Raw genomic sequence first — 14,626 nt, forward strand, 5'->3', positions numbered from 1 at the left:
TGGCAATAACAGAGGTCAAACGTTTACTATAGGTCTTTACCAGGTTTGCACACACAGTAGCTGGTATTTTGGCCCATTCCTCCATGCAGATCTTCTCGAGAGCAGTGATGTTTTGGGGCTGTCGCCGAGCAACACGGACTTTCAACTCCCGCCACAGATTTTCTATGGGGTTGAGGTCTGGAGACTGGCTAGGCCACTCCAGGACTTTCAAATGCTTCTTACGGAGCCACTCCTTTGTTGCCCGGGCGGTGTGTTTTGGATCATTGTCATGTTGGAAGACCCAGCCTCGTTTCATCTTCAAAGTTCTCACTGATGGAAGGAGGTTTTGGCTCAAAATCTCACGATACATGGCCCCATTCATTCTGTCCTTAACACGGATCAGTCGTCCTGTCCCCTTGGCAGAAAAACAGCCCCATAGCATGATGTTTCCACCCCCATGCTTCACAGTAGGTATGGTGTTCTTGGGATGCAACTCAGTATTCTTCTTCCTCCAAACACGACGAGTTGAGTTTATACCAAAAAGTTCTACTTTGGTTTCATCTGACCACATGACATTCTCCCAATCCTCTGCTGTATCATCCATGTGCTCTCTGGCAAACTTCAGACGGGCCTGGACATGCACTGGCTTCAGCAGCGGAACACGTCTGGCACTGCGGGATTTGATTCCCTGCCGTTGTAGTGTGTTACTGATGGTGACCTTTGTTACTTTGGTCCCAGCTCTCTGCTGGTCATTCACCAGGTCCCCCCGTGTGGTTCTGGGATCTTTGCTCACCGTTCTCATGATCATTTTGACCCCACGGGATGAGATCTTGCGTGGAGCCCCACATCGAGGGAGATTATCAGTGGTCTTGTATGTCTTCCATTTTCTGATGATTGCTCCCACAGTTGATTTTTTCACACCAAGCTGCTTGCCTATTGTAGATTCACTCTTCCCAGTCTGGTGCAGGTCTACAATACTTTTCCTGGTGTCCTTCGAAAGCTCTTTGGTCTTGGCCATGGCGGAGTTTGGAGTCTGACTGTTTGAGGCTGTGGACAGGTGTCTTTTATACAGATGATGAGTTCAAACAGGTGCCATTCATACAGGTAACGAGTGGGGGACAGAAAAGCTTCTTACAGAAGACGTTACAGGTCTGTGAGAGCCAGAGATTTTCCTTGTTTGAGGTGACCAAATACTTATTTGCCACCCTAATTTACGAATAAATTCTTTACAAATCCTACCATGTGAATTCATGGAATTTTTTTTCACATTCTGTCTCTCACAGTTGAAGTGTACCTCTGGTGCAAATTACTGACCTCTGTCATCATTTTAAGTGGGGGAACTTGCACAATCGGTGGCTGACTAAATACTTTTTTGCCCCACTGTATTCCAGCCATTCACAGAAGTAGGCCCATGCCCAGAACCCAAGGACCAATGGGATTTTCAATCTCTGGATCATATCTTTGCTGAAGATGAAGCAGAGACACAAAACAGCATATGGATGACCATCCTTCTGAGGATCCCAAAAGGTTGATTCTGTTCCTCTGGACGTAGTGTTTTCAGTGGAAGAAACATTTCGTCACTCATCCAAGTGACTTCTTGAGTCTCAGCTGACTGCAGGTCTCCCCAACCTTATAAACAGTACATTTGCAGAATGACTGAAACCAGCACCACTGAATGAACAATGGGCTGGGAGGTCAGTTCCTTGATCATTAATTCTCATGACGATTGATCAACTACCACTTATCAAAGCCCACTGATCGAAGCTCATTGATCAAAGATCACTGATCAATGGAAAGAAAGCTCCACCCGATCCAGGATTGAAGGACAACTGTTGCCTAAGTGAAAACCCTTATGTGTCAGGACTATCGGAACAGTTGAGAAGCATTTTTTCTAAACATTTCTAAACTATTTGTGTCGGGTGGCTTTTAAACCACCCGACACAAATAGAGTAATATAGTGTACGCTGATGATTTATACACCAGGGAAACCAAACAACCTCTAGCAAAGCTGATGGTACGATGAAGAATTCGTCAGGCGAGGACTCCGCAGTCTATTTACACCTCCAGGCCAGTGGACACTCTTTCAATCATGAGGATGTACACATCGAGCGGGGAGTCAAGGAGGTCATTTACGTGAAAAGGGAAAGACCATCTCTGAATCGAGGAGGGGGCCTAAGGGTATATCTTTCACCATCTTACAATGCTGTGATTGCAGCCATTCCCCAACTCTCTGTCAAGACCATTGGACTGGTCTTCACAGGCAAGACTGGTGTGATAGACCCCAGCCTGTATCTTGTGCTCAGAGCTTGTTGATGTGCTGTCTTCAGCACTGACCATGGCTCAGGGGTTTGGGAAGTGCACCTGTAACCGGAAGGTCGCCGGTTTGATCCCCTACCGCCTACCTGTCTTGGCCAGAGGGGCCAATGGTACAATATGGCAGCCTCGCTTCTGTCAGTCTGCCCCAGGGCAGCTGTGGCTACAACTGTAGCTGCCTCCACCAGTGTGTGAATGTGAGAGTGAATGAATAGTGGTATTGTAAAGTGCTTTGAGTGCCTTGAAAAGCGCTATATAAATGCAATCCATTATTAAATGTTAAATGGCTCTGTGTTATATCCTGTTGCCACTAGGTAAAGTTCTTGTTGGGTTTGAGTCATGTGCTCAATAGACTTTTTGTCTACGGATATTACAGTTTGCTAGACAACATCCTCTTTTAAGTACTTATTGTCAAATTATGTTCAAAAATTCACAAGTTCATTCTTAAAAAATAAACTTGAAGATAGACCGGATCCTGAAAGAAACTGTTCTTGTTTTCCTAGGACATAGCCACTATGCAGTTTTGTGCAAACAAGCTGGATAAAAAGGATTTCTTTGGCAAGTCTGATCCTTTCCTTGTCTTCTACCGGAGCAACGAGGATGGCACGTGAGTGTTTTGTTTGGAATGTATGAATTGTTAGAGAAACTGTATATCCTCTGATATGCAGTCAATCTGTTAGCTGTCCATCTAAAGAAAAGCGCTGCTCCTCTGTTCCAGTTCTGGCCTTATTACTGCCGGTGAGTAAAAATAAAACGCTAACACATTTGTCTTTTGGATCCAGTCCCATGAGGAGAGTGAAAGGTACTAACTCTTCAGAAGGAAGAAGTGGTTATAGATTTTCTCTACACTGAAGTAGAATGTTTTAATTTGTACTTCGTTTAAGTTTTAAGTATTTCAAAAATATAGTTCAGGATGAAAACTTTCTGTTTACTCTGGACTGTTTCTGGTGTCTAATGTTACATTTCATTTAGATGATGAGTAATAATAATAATAATAATAATAAATTTTATTTATGAGCGCCTTTCAAGTCACCCAAGGACACTTTACAATAGGATAAAACACTTAGTAACACTTAGTAGCATGAAGCCTTACCAAATGTCATTATTTAACCAGGGATATGTGGTATCCAGGGACACATTTTGTTCACTATTTCCTGTCAATCCTAGAGCCCACCAACATGTGTTTCATGATAAAAAAAAAACTCCCCCCTCCTGACATTTCATCTATGTTGAGATGTCTCCTTTTGTTTGCAGGTTTACGATCTGCCACAAGACTGAGGTGATCAAAAACAACCTAAACCCTGTCTGGCAGTCATTTACTATTCCTGTTCGAGCACTTTGTAATGGAGACTATGACAGGTGAGAGAACAGTGCACTGATTACTTTCTTATTTTAAATCATTATGCTATCGAATATAAAGGTTTATATTGAGCTAACACAGGGTCAGCTACTGCAAAAAATTAAATAAATAAAAAAAAATAAAGACAAAAACCCGACAGCTACTACTTCAAATTTAATTTCCTACTAATTTGTAGTCAGACAAAAGAGCTCTCACCTCTTTAATATATGTCTTTACCAGTGTTGGTCAAGTTACTTGAAAATAATAATTAGTTACTAATTACTGATTACTGCTCCAAAAAGTAATCCCATTACTTTACCGATTACTTATTTTCAAAAGTAATTGGTTACTTTATTACGGTACTTTTTAAAAACATGATGCACAACCTGAATAAGTAATAAAGCAACAGATCTTTGAGCCCAGTTCAATTTTTTCTGCATAATCCATCATATAAAAGTGAAGCAAATGAAAAAGTCTGTTTTGAAAATTTTTTTTATTAGTTTTAATCTTTAGTTTCATGCACATTGCATCAAGCAAAAATTAAATTATATGCAGCAGTCTCTGACTGGAAGAAATGTGTTTAACATTTAAACCTTTTCTGCAGATTCCAGCTTATAAAATTAAAAAAAAAATGTTTTGTGTTTACACTTTTTCAAATAGATGCAAGTAAAACACACCAAAAAATTTATAAAATCAAAGATTGAGCAGCACTAAGTCCTGTCTCTTAAATCTGTTGTCACCTGTTTAGCAGGAGTGGGGCGGGTGGAGGTTTGCCCGGTGCCACAGCGTTCATGTCAGTGGGAGGATCCGGGGGTTTCTCTGTGAATGTCACATTCCCGTGGCAGCGTGCTCGGAGCTCGCTCAGAAGTTTAATTTTTTGCTGTAGAAAGACGTTTTCTTCCCACGCAGAGTGAACAGCAGACGCTAATGTTTTTGTAATTTTTTACGGAATCAAACTCAAAGTAATGTGAGTACTTCCAAGCTTTAAACGCTGCACGGTCGTACTCTCTCCTGCTCTCCATATTATGCATTGTTGATCTGCACATGTCTGTTGCTGTGCAGGCTAATTTGTCACAGACGTTTGCCACCTACACTATGTCTAGGTCACAGTCTGCTAGTCAGAATTTGGTTATATCATGGAAATTTGATGCAGCTACAGAGTGTCAATGCTAGTTTTGCTTTCCTTGTGTCTTTGTCAAGTCTTTCCAGCTGTGTTTCCTGTGTGTTTCCATTCTCCCTAATCACCCTCGTGTGTGTATATATTTTGTCTGTTTTCTCTTTGTCTCTTATCAGGACGTCTGCTTCTCTTGTCCATGTTTCCAGGTTCCATGTCCAAGTTAATTCATCCAGTTTAGTTCTGTTAGTTAAGCCTCAGTTCCTGTTTTGCCTCTTGCTAGTATTTTCATTCAGCTTTTAATAAACGGCTCATGTTTTGTTAAAACCCACTACTGCCTGTACATGTATGCATTTGGGTCCTTATCCTCTTTCCTCACTGTCTGCTGCCATAGTCTCATGACATACTGTGCTTTATTGGACAACCAGCGTCCCTAACCTTAAACCCATAGAGGTATTGTCAGGAGGAAGATAAGAAAAAACCCAACCTAGAAATATAGATGAGCTGAAGGAGGGTGAAGGAGCCCCAACCAAGTTCTCATTACATTTTTGACTGTAGAAGTTCCATGACTTCATCCATGAAAAGCATAGAACATCTGAAGGTTCACTTGTACTCATCAGGACTTCAGACTTATGCAGAAACATCATCTTCTTTCTTAAACTGGGTCTGTCTTCAAATTGAAGATTTGAGGTTTGTCTTTCCATATTCATACTGAATCCTGTATAAAGCTGAACTCTGTGGTGGTCAGAATAATGCCAGCAGTCGGCCGTGAACTCAGTGTCAGGCCAGTGCTGGTGTTATTGAGACTAATGCAGAAGTAATAAGCAGCAAACACACACGCACAGTATGTACATCTAAGCCTAAATCAACCGACAAATAAGGGATTACTAAGGATTTTCCCTTAGACAGTAGTTGTCTTTCTTCGCACCTGAAGTGAATGTCCAGTTGGGATAACCACATTTACTCAGGGCCTTCTTAATAGGATATTCTTCTGCTTCCATGGCTGCTGTATCTGTGGGGATGCCTCTCATCATCCACTGGAGCACAAAGTGTCTGTCATCACCAGACTCTTAATAGAGCAGATTCAGTGCTGTGGTGAGTTTTAAAACAAGATTGGAACACTTCTAGAATTTCATATTCATACAGGAGGGACTTAAATTGAGTGTAGACAAAATTTTAAAGGAGTTTAGGCAACAAAGGTAGCTTGGAGACAGGCTCGACAAAAAAAGGTTAAGAAAAGGGTTGCACAATAGCATCTTTAAAAAATTTGGCACCACACTAGAGGTCAGACCACTGTTAATAATGGCTAGGATGAATGCGTGGGGGGTATATGTGTGATGCTAAATTTTGAGTCCTCTATTAGAGGCCTGGAATTTTGAGGGTTCTTCGCAGTATCTTAGGTGTACCTAGGACTGTGTTCTTCTGCACAGAGACCTCTTATACACTCGGATTCTGCTGGAGCTGCTCTTCCAGTATCAGGGTTACAACTCCTTATGTTCCTGTTACCACCAGGACTGCTTTGGACTTTACTTTCCACATCTGCTCCAGTTGTTCCTTCTCTATTTTCTTGTCCTCCTTCCTGATGTTGCTGTCTGTTGGGTTTGCCATATCTATCACAATTTTTTGTCTTCTGCTCCTTGTCACCCACTGCTACAGGGGTGTCAAACTCCAGGCCTCAAGGGCAGGTTTTAGATGTGTCCTTGATCCAGCACAGCTTATTTAAATGGCTAAATTACCTCCTCAACATGCCTTGAGGTTCTCCAGAGGCCTGGTAAGGAACTAATCATGTGATTCAGGTGTGTTGACCCAGGGTGATATCTAAAGACTGCAGGACACCGGCCCTAGAGGCGTGGAGTTCGACACCCCTGCACTACTGTCTGGTTAGTTTGCCAGCAGCTGCTTGTCTGTCTGGAACTTTTGGTGCCATAGGACCTTGTTGTTCTCCACCTCCTTTGGTGGTGTCTTGTATTGGGTATTTGGGACTTCTAGTCCATATATACTATCTCAGCCACTTGGTTAAGCCTCTCAGTGTATACTGTTCTTTACATCTTATGTTCTGCTACTATATGGTGGATAGTCTCTAGGGCACCTTTGGACGGACTTGTTGGCTTTGGTATATTCCTGCCTCTATGGCTGGTGCTTAGGGCCTGTTATTGGGCTGCCATGATCAGACATAATACATTTTTAAATGGACTAACAATGAGGGGGAGTTGTTGCTACGAGTAACACAAAAGTACAAAGCTGCAAAAGCGAGTGAGAATTAAAGAATTTAAAGAAAAGCTATCTGGAGCGCGTACAAACTGATATTCATCTTTTTTAGGGCAGTCAAAACAACCGCTGTATAATGTACTCTGCTATCTTTGTTTATTTGGTCACATGACTGCGTCACATGACTAAAATACGTCATCGTTTTAGAAAGTCTACGTTTTCGTGTGTCCACACTGCAACGGAACAGCTGCGTTTTGAAATGTATGCGTTTTCGAGAGCGTTTTCAAAACGCTGCCTTTTTCCTTGAGGAAAGCGCCGTCTCAGTGTGGACGGGAGGTCAAAACGGAGAGAAAACGATGCGTTTTCAAACAACAATGCATTAGTGTGAACGTAGCCTAAATAAACTCCTATCAGCAAGGATATCATCTGATTGTTGGGGCTTTGTCTCAAATCTTGTAGGGTCTTTACTGTACAAACTAAAGCAGGTTGAGCGGACTATTGTTGAGATTGGGTGCTGTTTGTTTAGACACTAAAGCTGGTGGGCCTAAACCTCACATCAGGAGGTTCTTTAAATACGAGGAGTATGTGTATCAGAAAACCAGGGCACAGAGACTGAGTAGGTCTAATCAAAGAAAGTTTATTCCCTGAGGAAGAAAGCATGCATAAATACTTTTTACACTAAAAATCCCACAATAAAATTGTCCAAAAAACGCAATACAAATATCAAAGTAAAATCATGCAAATAAAATCCAAACTACACTCAAGAATAAACACTAAAATAACAATAAATCCGACTATAAAACAAATACAAGTTTCTGCTGTGTAACATATAAATTTATTGAATTTAATTACATTTAATTACTTCTTACACAGTAGCTGTTTAAGTCACAGAAAACTGGACCTGCATCTCACACAGGCAATCAACCTGTACAGGAAAAGAACAAGAAGTAACAAGAGTCACTCCACCTCATACTCTAAAGCACAGCGCACACGGTCACATGGATGATCGCACGACTGAAAGAATCTGAGTCATAGCACCGACTTTAAGGAAGAAGGCCTACAATGTTTTTTAAAGTTGTCTTATTTCAAATATATAATCCATTATACGTATTATTTTTTCCATTATTTTCATTATTGAATGAATTTTTATATATTATATAATTATATAATTTTTGACATTGGTAAGCTGTATAACTTTAGGGTCACCATTATTTTAATTGATTTCATAATGTGAAACATCCTTTGAAGAAAAGTTAACTTACTCAACTTTCTGATGGTCTCTCCCTATTGGCTTCCTGCCATTTCACTTTCTCACCCTCACACTCCCTCTTATCTTCTGTAAATCTCCCCTATGTCTATCTCACCTTGGCTTCCTTGTCTCACCTCCCTCCAGGACAGTCAAGGTGGACGTTTACGACTGGGACAGGGATGGGAGGTAAGCGCTCTCACTCTGTGTGACTCTCCTTTTCCTTGCTTTAATTTTCAGCTCCACACGGAGTCTCTGAAATGTCACACATTATTCTTTCTGACCCAAGGCATTTTATTAGAACAAGTGAAGAGCTCCACCTGCTTGGCACACACTGGGCAATGAATGAAATCTTGTGAGTGAAAGGTTGCAGCTAAGTGGTTAGGAGGTCAGGTTATACATGGCTTCTACGTCTCATCACAGATGCTGGCTACTGTAGGAGCCCTCATACATGTGGGGCTTAATTTGCAGATATCTTGTGGGGGTTTTCAGGCTGTCTGACCTCATGTTGCTGTTCCACAAATTTTACTCTGAAAATAAATTTTCAGTCTTTTCTCTATGTTCTATCTTCTGTCTCTCTTTTCACTTTTTGTGAGAAAAAAGGAAACCTGAAGGAAATGTTTGTCTTGCAGAATTCATCAGGCTGTAATTCTGATGCATTTTTACTCAGTTTCCCTTTTAGGCTTTGACACAGTATTCTGTTTTGTCAAAATAGAAACATAACAATGACAAATGTATACGCATAATACATTTTTGGATAAAATATCTCTATCGACCAATGACGTGTCATTGTGACAGGGACAAAGAAAGGGAATCCTTTGAGGCTAGACACTTTTTCAAAATTAAAACAGACACTGACTAACGAGCTACACATCACAAAAGTTAGAGCCATTAGAGGATCTGAGTGCTCTGTTGGGGCTATACACGTCGAGAAAGTCTGTTAGGTAACTGGGCGCCATTTTTAAAAGTATACAAAAGGATTTTAAATACGATACGGTATTTAACAGGGAGCCAGTGTAGATTGGCTAGAACAGGGGTGATGTGATCATGCCTTCTGGTGCCAGTTAAGAGGCGTGTTGTGGCATTTTGAACTAATTGCAAACGCTGGGGGAGAGAGAATTGGAGGCCCATGCACAGAGAATTGCAACAGTCTAGTCTCGAAGTAATAAAGGCATGGATAAGCTGTCCAAGGTCTTTATGTGGAATATAGGGCCTTGCCTTGGAGATTTAGCGTAGCTGGTAAAAACTCGTTTTCACAACTGAGGACACTTGTTTGTCTAATTTGAATCTTTGTGATCTAAAGCACAGGACAGCAAGGTTTAAAAGGCAAATATAGCCTAGTTAAATTAAATATCTACAGTTAATTTAATTCAGAGCAGCACAGTGGTGCGGTAGTTAGGGCTGTTGCCTCACAGCAAGAAGGTCCTGAGTTTGACTCATCTGGCCAGGTCTTTCTGTGTGGAATTTGCATGTTCTGCCTGTGTTTGTGGGAGTTCTCTCCACTTCCTCCCACAGTCCAAAGACATGCAGTTAGTGGGATTAGATTGACTGGTGATTCTAAATTGCCCATAGGTATGAATGGCTGTCTTTCTCAATGTGTTAGCCCTGTGTCAGATTAGTGACCTGTCCAGGGTGTACCTCGCCTCTCGCCTTTTGGTATCTGGGATAGTTTAATGTGTGAGAAATACCACATCATAGAAGCTGAAAAGGATACACTTCTCCTTAAATTAGTGCAACTTAATTGCAACTATTTTGTATAAGTTTGTAATACAAGACAACAAAAGGAAGATCCATGCAATCCTTCACATTGGTTAAAGGGAACCCCGGCTATTAAGACATGTTTGCGCTAAAATATGTACTGTGCTTTCAATAACACATATGTGGTACTAAAATACGCCAAATGTTTTCCTTAAGCACCATCCATCCATCCATTCGCTTCCGCTTGTCCTTTTTCAGGGTTGGGGGGGGCGCTGGAGCCTATCCCAGCTGTCATGGGGCGAGAGGCAAGGTACACCCTGGACAGGTTGCCAGTCTGTCGCAGGGCCAACACACAGAGACAGACAACTGTTCGTGTTCACATTCACTCCCGCTTTCACGCCTATAGGAAATTTGGATTAATCAATTAACCTATCCCCACAAACTGCATGTCTTTGTACGGTGGGAGGAAGCTGGAGTACCCGGAGGGAACCCACGCAAACACGGGGAGAACATGCAAACTCCACACAGAAACACTCTGGCCTGATGGTGGAATTGAACTCAGGACCTTCTTACTGTGCGGCAACAGTGCTAACCACCGTGCCACCGTGCTGCCCCCTTTTAAGCACATTTTATATAAAACCGATTTACCAGTAGGCCTCCATTGTTATTTAGTTCTCAATGCACTCTGGGTAGTGACGTCATACGGTTGCACCGCATCCAGTTCACAGTTAGCAGTGCACTGGAAATGGCTTCTGTTCAGCCTTTCCAGTTTGAACCAGAGCAAACCGAGAGAGAGAATGAAAATAGTCAACCAGCACTTAGTTTAGATGAAGATGAAAACAATCCGTCACATGAGGACGAGAGAGTCAGGTACAACTACTGGTGTCTATGCGGCTACTGTAAAGCACCAAAACTTTTTGAAGCCGTATGTCTTAATCCAGATGTTCTTTGGGCAGCCCTTGTTAGCCTCCATGACCGGTATCCGGTCTTTAAGTGATAACGTGATGAATCCTGCGTCTGGGTCCAAAGTATTCTGCACTTAATAAGACTGATGTGTTTTAACATGTTTTGCTTTTGTATCTTGTTATTTAATATCAACAAGCCCCTAAAAACAGTCAGTGATCACTATCGGCTTCTCATGGTTTTTATTACCGCTAATTATTTTAAAACACAGTTTTTAAACCCTTAAAATGTAACTACAGCCCAGCCCATGCAGCAGCAGTATATTAATGACTAACTAATCTCGGTGGTTCTCCTGACTGACGTTTGGTCCGTTTACAGAATCCTGCCATGCGATTGCATTTGCCCCTAACCATCGGGAGCCCTCACATTAACTTTTATCGAGTGGAAAAAAAGTCCTCCATTCATTAGTGGACCTTTGTTGTTGCCACTAGCTCTGTGCCAATTTTGGGCGCCGATTTTCTTTGTGCCCACGGACTGGTGGTCGATGTCGCTAACAGACGCTTATTCGATGCTCTGTCCTTTTCTTTAATACACTGTTTCACTCGGGCCATCGAGCCCCTGAATTGAGCTAATTTTGTGACTTCAGGGAATGTTTTTCAGTGTTTGCTCTTGGAGTTCCCTTCACTGACTGTTCCTAATTTCATGAACATGGCTACGAAGCACGGGGTTGAACATTATACCCCGACGGTCGGTCCCCCGGTGTTCGCACGCGTGCGCCTCCTCAACCCCGCAAAACCCTCCGTCGTTCGGGAAGAGTTTGCCGCTATGGAGCATCTCGAGCCTGTAAGGGCTGGCTAAGTGACGCTCATGTCAGGATGGGCTAGTGCCTCCCTATATAATAGGCTGACATAGCGTCAGATGTCATTCAAAAACCTCTTCTCACTTCTCACAGAAGCCTGTAAGACAACTGTGCTATTGGGTGGTAAAGCTAAACTGTCCACAGATTCGAGTGAACAACTCGGTCACCGGGCGCTTTGTTCCCAGCATTTCAGTTGTCCACTAGCATACAAGCAGTAGCAATACTGTTCTGTAGCTAGTGCTGGTGTCAAGTAGCAATACTTTCACCCTGGGAAGTAGCAATATTTTCCCAAAGCGATGTAGCAACACTTTGCTAATAAAGGTACCACTAGCTTCACCATGAGGTAGCAATACCCTTCGGCACTAGCGGTTTTACACATTAGGTAGCAATACCTGCAGAAAAGTAGCACTACTTTTCACCCCATGCTAGCTGAGAAATAGCAATATTCTCCACACTCAGTGTTGGTCTCGCTAATGTGCACAACCCTCTAGCTAACCATGGCTACGACTGACAACGAAGTTGCGAAACTTTGTCCTTGCGGCAAGAGGATTTCTGCCTGGGATACACACCCGTGTGTGCAGCATGCCTAGGCTTATCTCAGGCTCAGGCTGCCTTGACACCTGCACACGACTGTATCCACTGCGCGGCTTTCCCACGCAAACTCCGCACAGGCTAGCTCGCCAGGCTAACCTGTCGGGTGGCGACTCTTTGCTGTGTGAGGCTGCTGCAGCGCAAGGAGAAATTGAGATGCCTGATGATTTGGCAACAACGCCAGGCCGAGCTGGGCAGAGGCAGACCCTCAGCCCATCGCGGCCGCTCTCCCGTCGCTGGAGGCACATGGAGAATGTGAGTTTTTCCCCCATGTTGGAGTCGCCCGGGGAGGAGATGCTAATGATGACGGAGATGAGTCGGCTGACTCAGAACTCCTCCTGTCTGACGAGGAGGAGGAGGGTTCCACCTAGAATCAGCTGGGCTGCAAAGCCCTCGACTACCGGCGAGGTTGAAAAACCGACACCGCCGTCTCCCCTGGATCTCGACATGCAGGACATGCGCAGCTGCTAGGCTCAACATCCCATGGCCCGCCATACAAACAGAGGTTGTAAAATCTCGTTTTGATGGTAAGAAATTGCCAAAGGCGAAAAAGATGGGGAAGCATGTGTTGGCTTACCAACCTGATGACTAAGGAAAAAGTGTTTTACTCGCTGCACGATCAGAAAGCGCCGCTCGGGGTGGATGCTCTGGCTCACGAGTGGCCAAGAACCCTCCTCTATGCTTTTCCCCCAGTGGCCCTCATTTCTCCAACTCTGGCCAAATTGAGAGAGAGAGGTCACTATATGATCCTGATAGCCCCGCACTGGCCAGGGAAGCAGTGGCTGGCAGAGATTTTTCAGCTGCTGTGCGGCCCACCTTGGCTGTTATCACTACGCAGAGACCTCCTGTCTCAGGCACGGGTGGAAATATTCCACCCCCACCTGGAGATGCTAGCTCTAAGGGCTTGGCCTGTGAGTGATTTAACCTGAACACAGTGGGGCTCCCTCATAGTTTTATCGACACTATTCAGTGTTCTAGAGCATAGGTGTCAAACTCTGGCCCGCGGGCCAAATTTGGTCCACAGCCTAATTACATTTGGCCCGCGAAGCCATACCAAATTACTATTAGAGCTGGCCTACTGGTATTATACAGCTAATATATATTGTGGAGGTATGTAACAACGACAGGAGAGGTCTCAGTGTCTCACTCCAACAACTTTATTAACTGACAGAACTTCACATATAGTCAGCGCCAAAATCTCCACCCCCACACTTCCTTTCAACTTGTGTGTGAGTGGAGCCACCTGGTGGTCCGCCACACATACCCCCCCTTGAACACACAGTCAGGTCTCCATTCAGTCCAGGACCCTGGGTCTAAGCAAACGACCCGCACGACTGAACCTGGGAGGGAGAGAACAGGCAGAGGAAGGTCCATCCTGTGAACGAGGCTGGTGAAGGCGAGCAGGAAAGGCAGGAGGAGGCTCAAACGTTGGTGGTCCAGGGGTAGTCCTGGGGGGAAAACCAGAGACTGTCAACCCCAGTGCAGGAGGTCGGCCACGGCGAGGGGCCTGGGCCGGCACTACATCACTGTCCGGAAGAACATGTGCTGGTTTAAGTCTGTCAACACACACAGTCTCCCTTCGACCCCCAAAATCCAAAACAAAATGTTTCTGGCCCGGTTCAATAACCCTGAACGGGCCGTCATACAGCGGCCGCAGCGGTGTCCTGTGGGCATCGTGCCTGACAAAAACAAACTTAGCAGTCTCTAAAGTCTTTGGAACAAAGGTGTCAGGCACGCAATGGTGCACCGGACCAGGAACCCGAAGCGAGTGCAAAAGCGGGGTGAGAGAGAGCACCGATGGATCGAAGCAGGGAGGAGGATTTTCAGGCAAGAATTCTCCAGGCACGCGGAGGGGCTGACCAAACACTAGCTCAGCTGGGGAAGCGCCGAGATCCTCCTTAACCGCAGAGCGCAGCCCAAGCAAAACCCACGGGAGGCGGTCAACCCAATTGCCATCCTTTAAGGAGGCGCGAAAGGCAGCCTTCAGCGACCGGTGGAACCGTTCACACATCCCATTAGCCTGCGGGTTGTATGCGGTTGTGCGGTGGACTTTAGCCCCCAGTCCATCAGCCATGGCCGACCAAAGCTCGGAAATGAACTGGGGGCCTCTGTCTGACGTAATGTCCGCGGGTGGGCCGAAACGCGAGACCCAGGTCGACAAAAACGCCTTGGCCACCACTGCTGCGGTAGTGGACGCCAGGGGGACCGCCTCCGGCCACCTGGTGGTCCGGTCAACAACAGTCAAAAGGTGCGTAAAACCTTGTGACTGGGGCAAGGGACCCACCAGATCGACATGCACATGATCGAAACGTTTGCCGGGTATGAAGAACGGCTCCAGGGGCGCCTTGGTGTGTTTATGAACCTTCGCGCGCTGGC

At 44.5% G+C, this 14,626-nt stretch overlaps 1 protein-coding gene across 2 annotated transcripts in view; it reads left to right on the plus strand.

Moving 5' to 3' along the window:
- Positions 1-14,626, plus strand: part of LOC146573610 (copine-9-like) — a 204,125-nt gene that overhangs the window by 135,993 nt on the left and 53,506 nt on the right. For both annotated transcript variants that reach the window (XM_085272862.1, XM_085272863.1), the window contains 3 exons: positions 2,796-2,899; positions 3,547-3,651; positions 8,347-8,388. In XM_085272862.1, coding sequence (XP_085128988.1) covers positions 2,796-2,899; positions 3,547-3,651; positions 8,347-8,388 — 251 coding nt within the window. The remainder of the gene's footprint in view (positions 1-2,795; positions 2,900-3,546; positions 3,652-8,346; positions 8,389-14,626) is intronic.

Source organism: Mchenga conophoros, linkage group LG5 (assembly GCF_057382185.1).
Source record: "Mchenga conophoros isolate Kocher_MC1m ecotype Shallow Benthic linkage group LG5, M_conophoros_male_GT1.1, whole genome shotgun sequence".
In the NCBI taxonomy this organism is placed as follows: Eukaryota; Metazoa; Chordata; class Actinopteri; order Cichliformes; family Cichlidae; genus Mchenga; species Mchenga conophoros.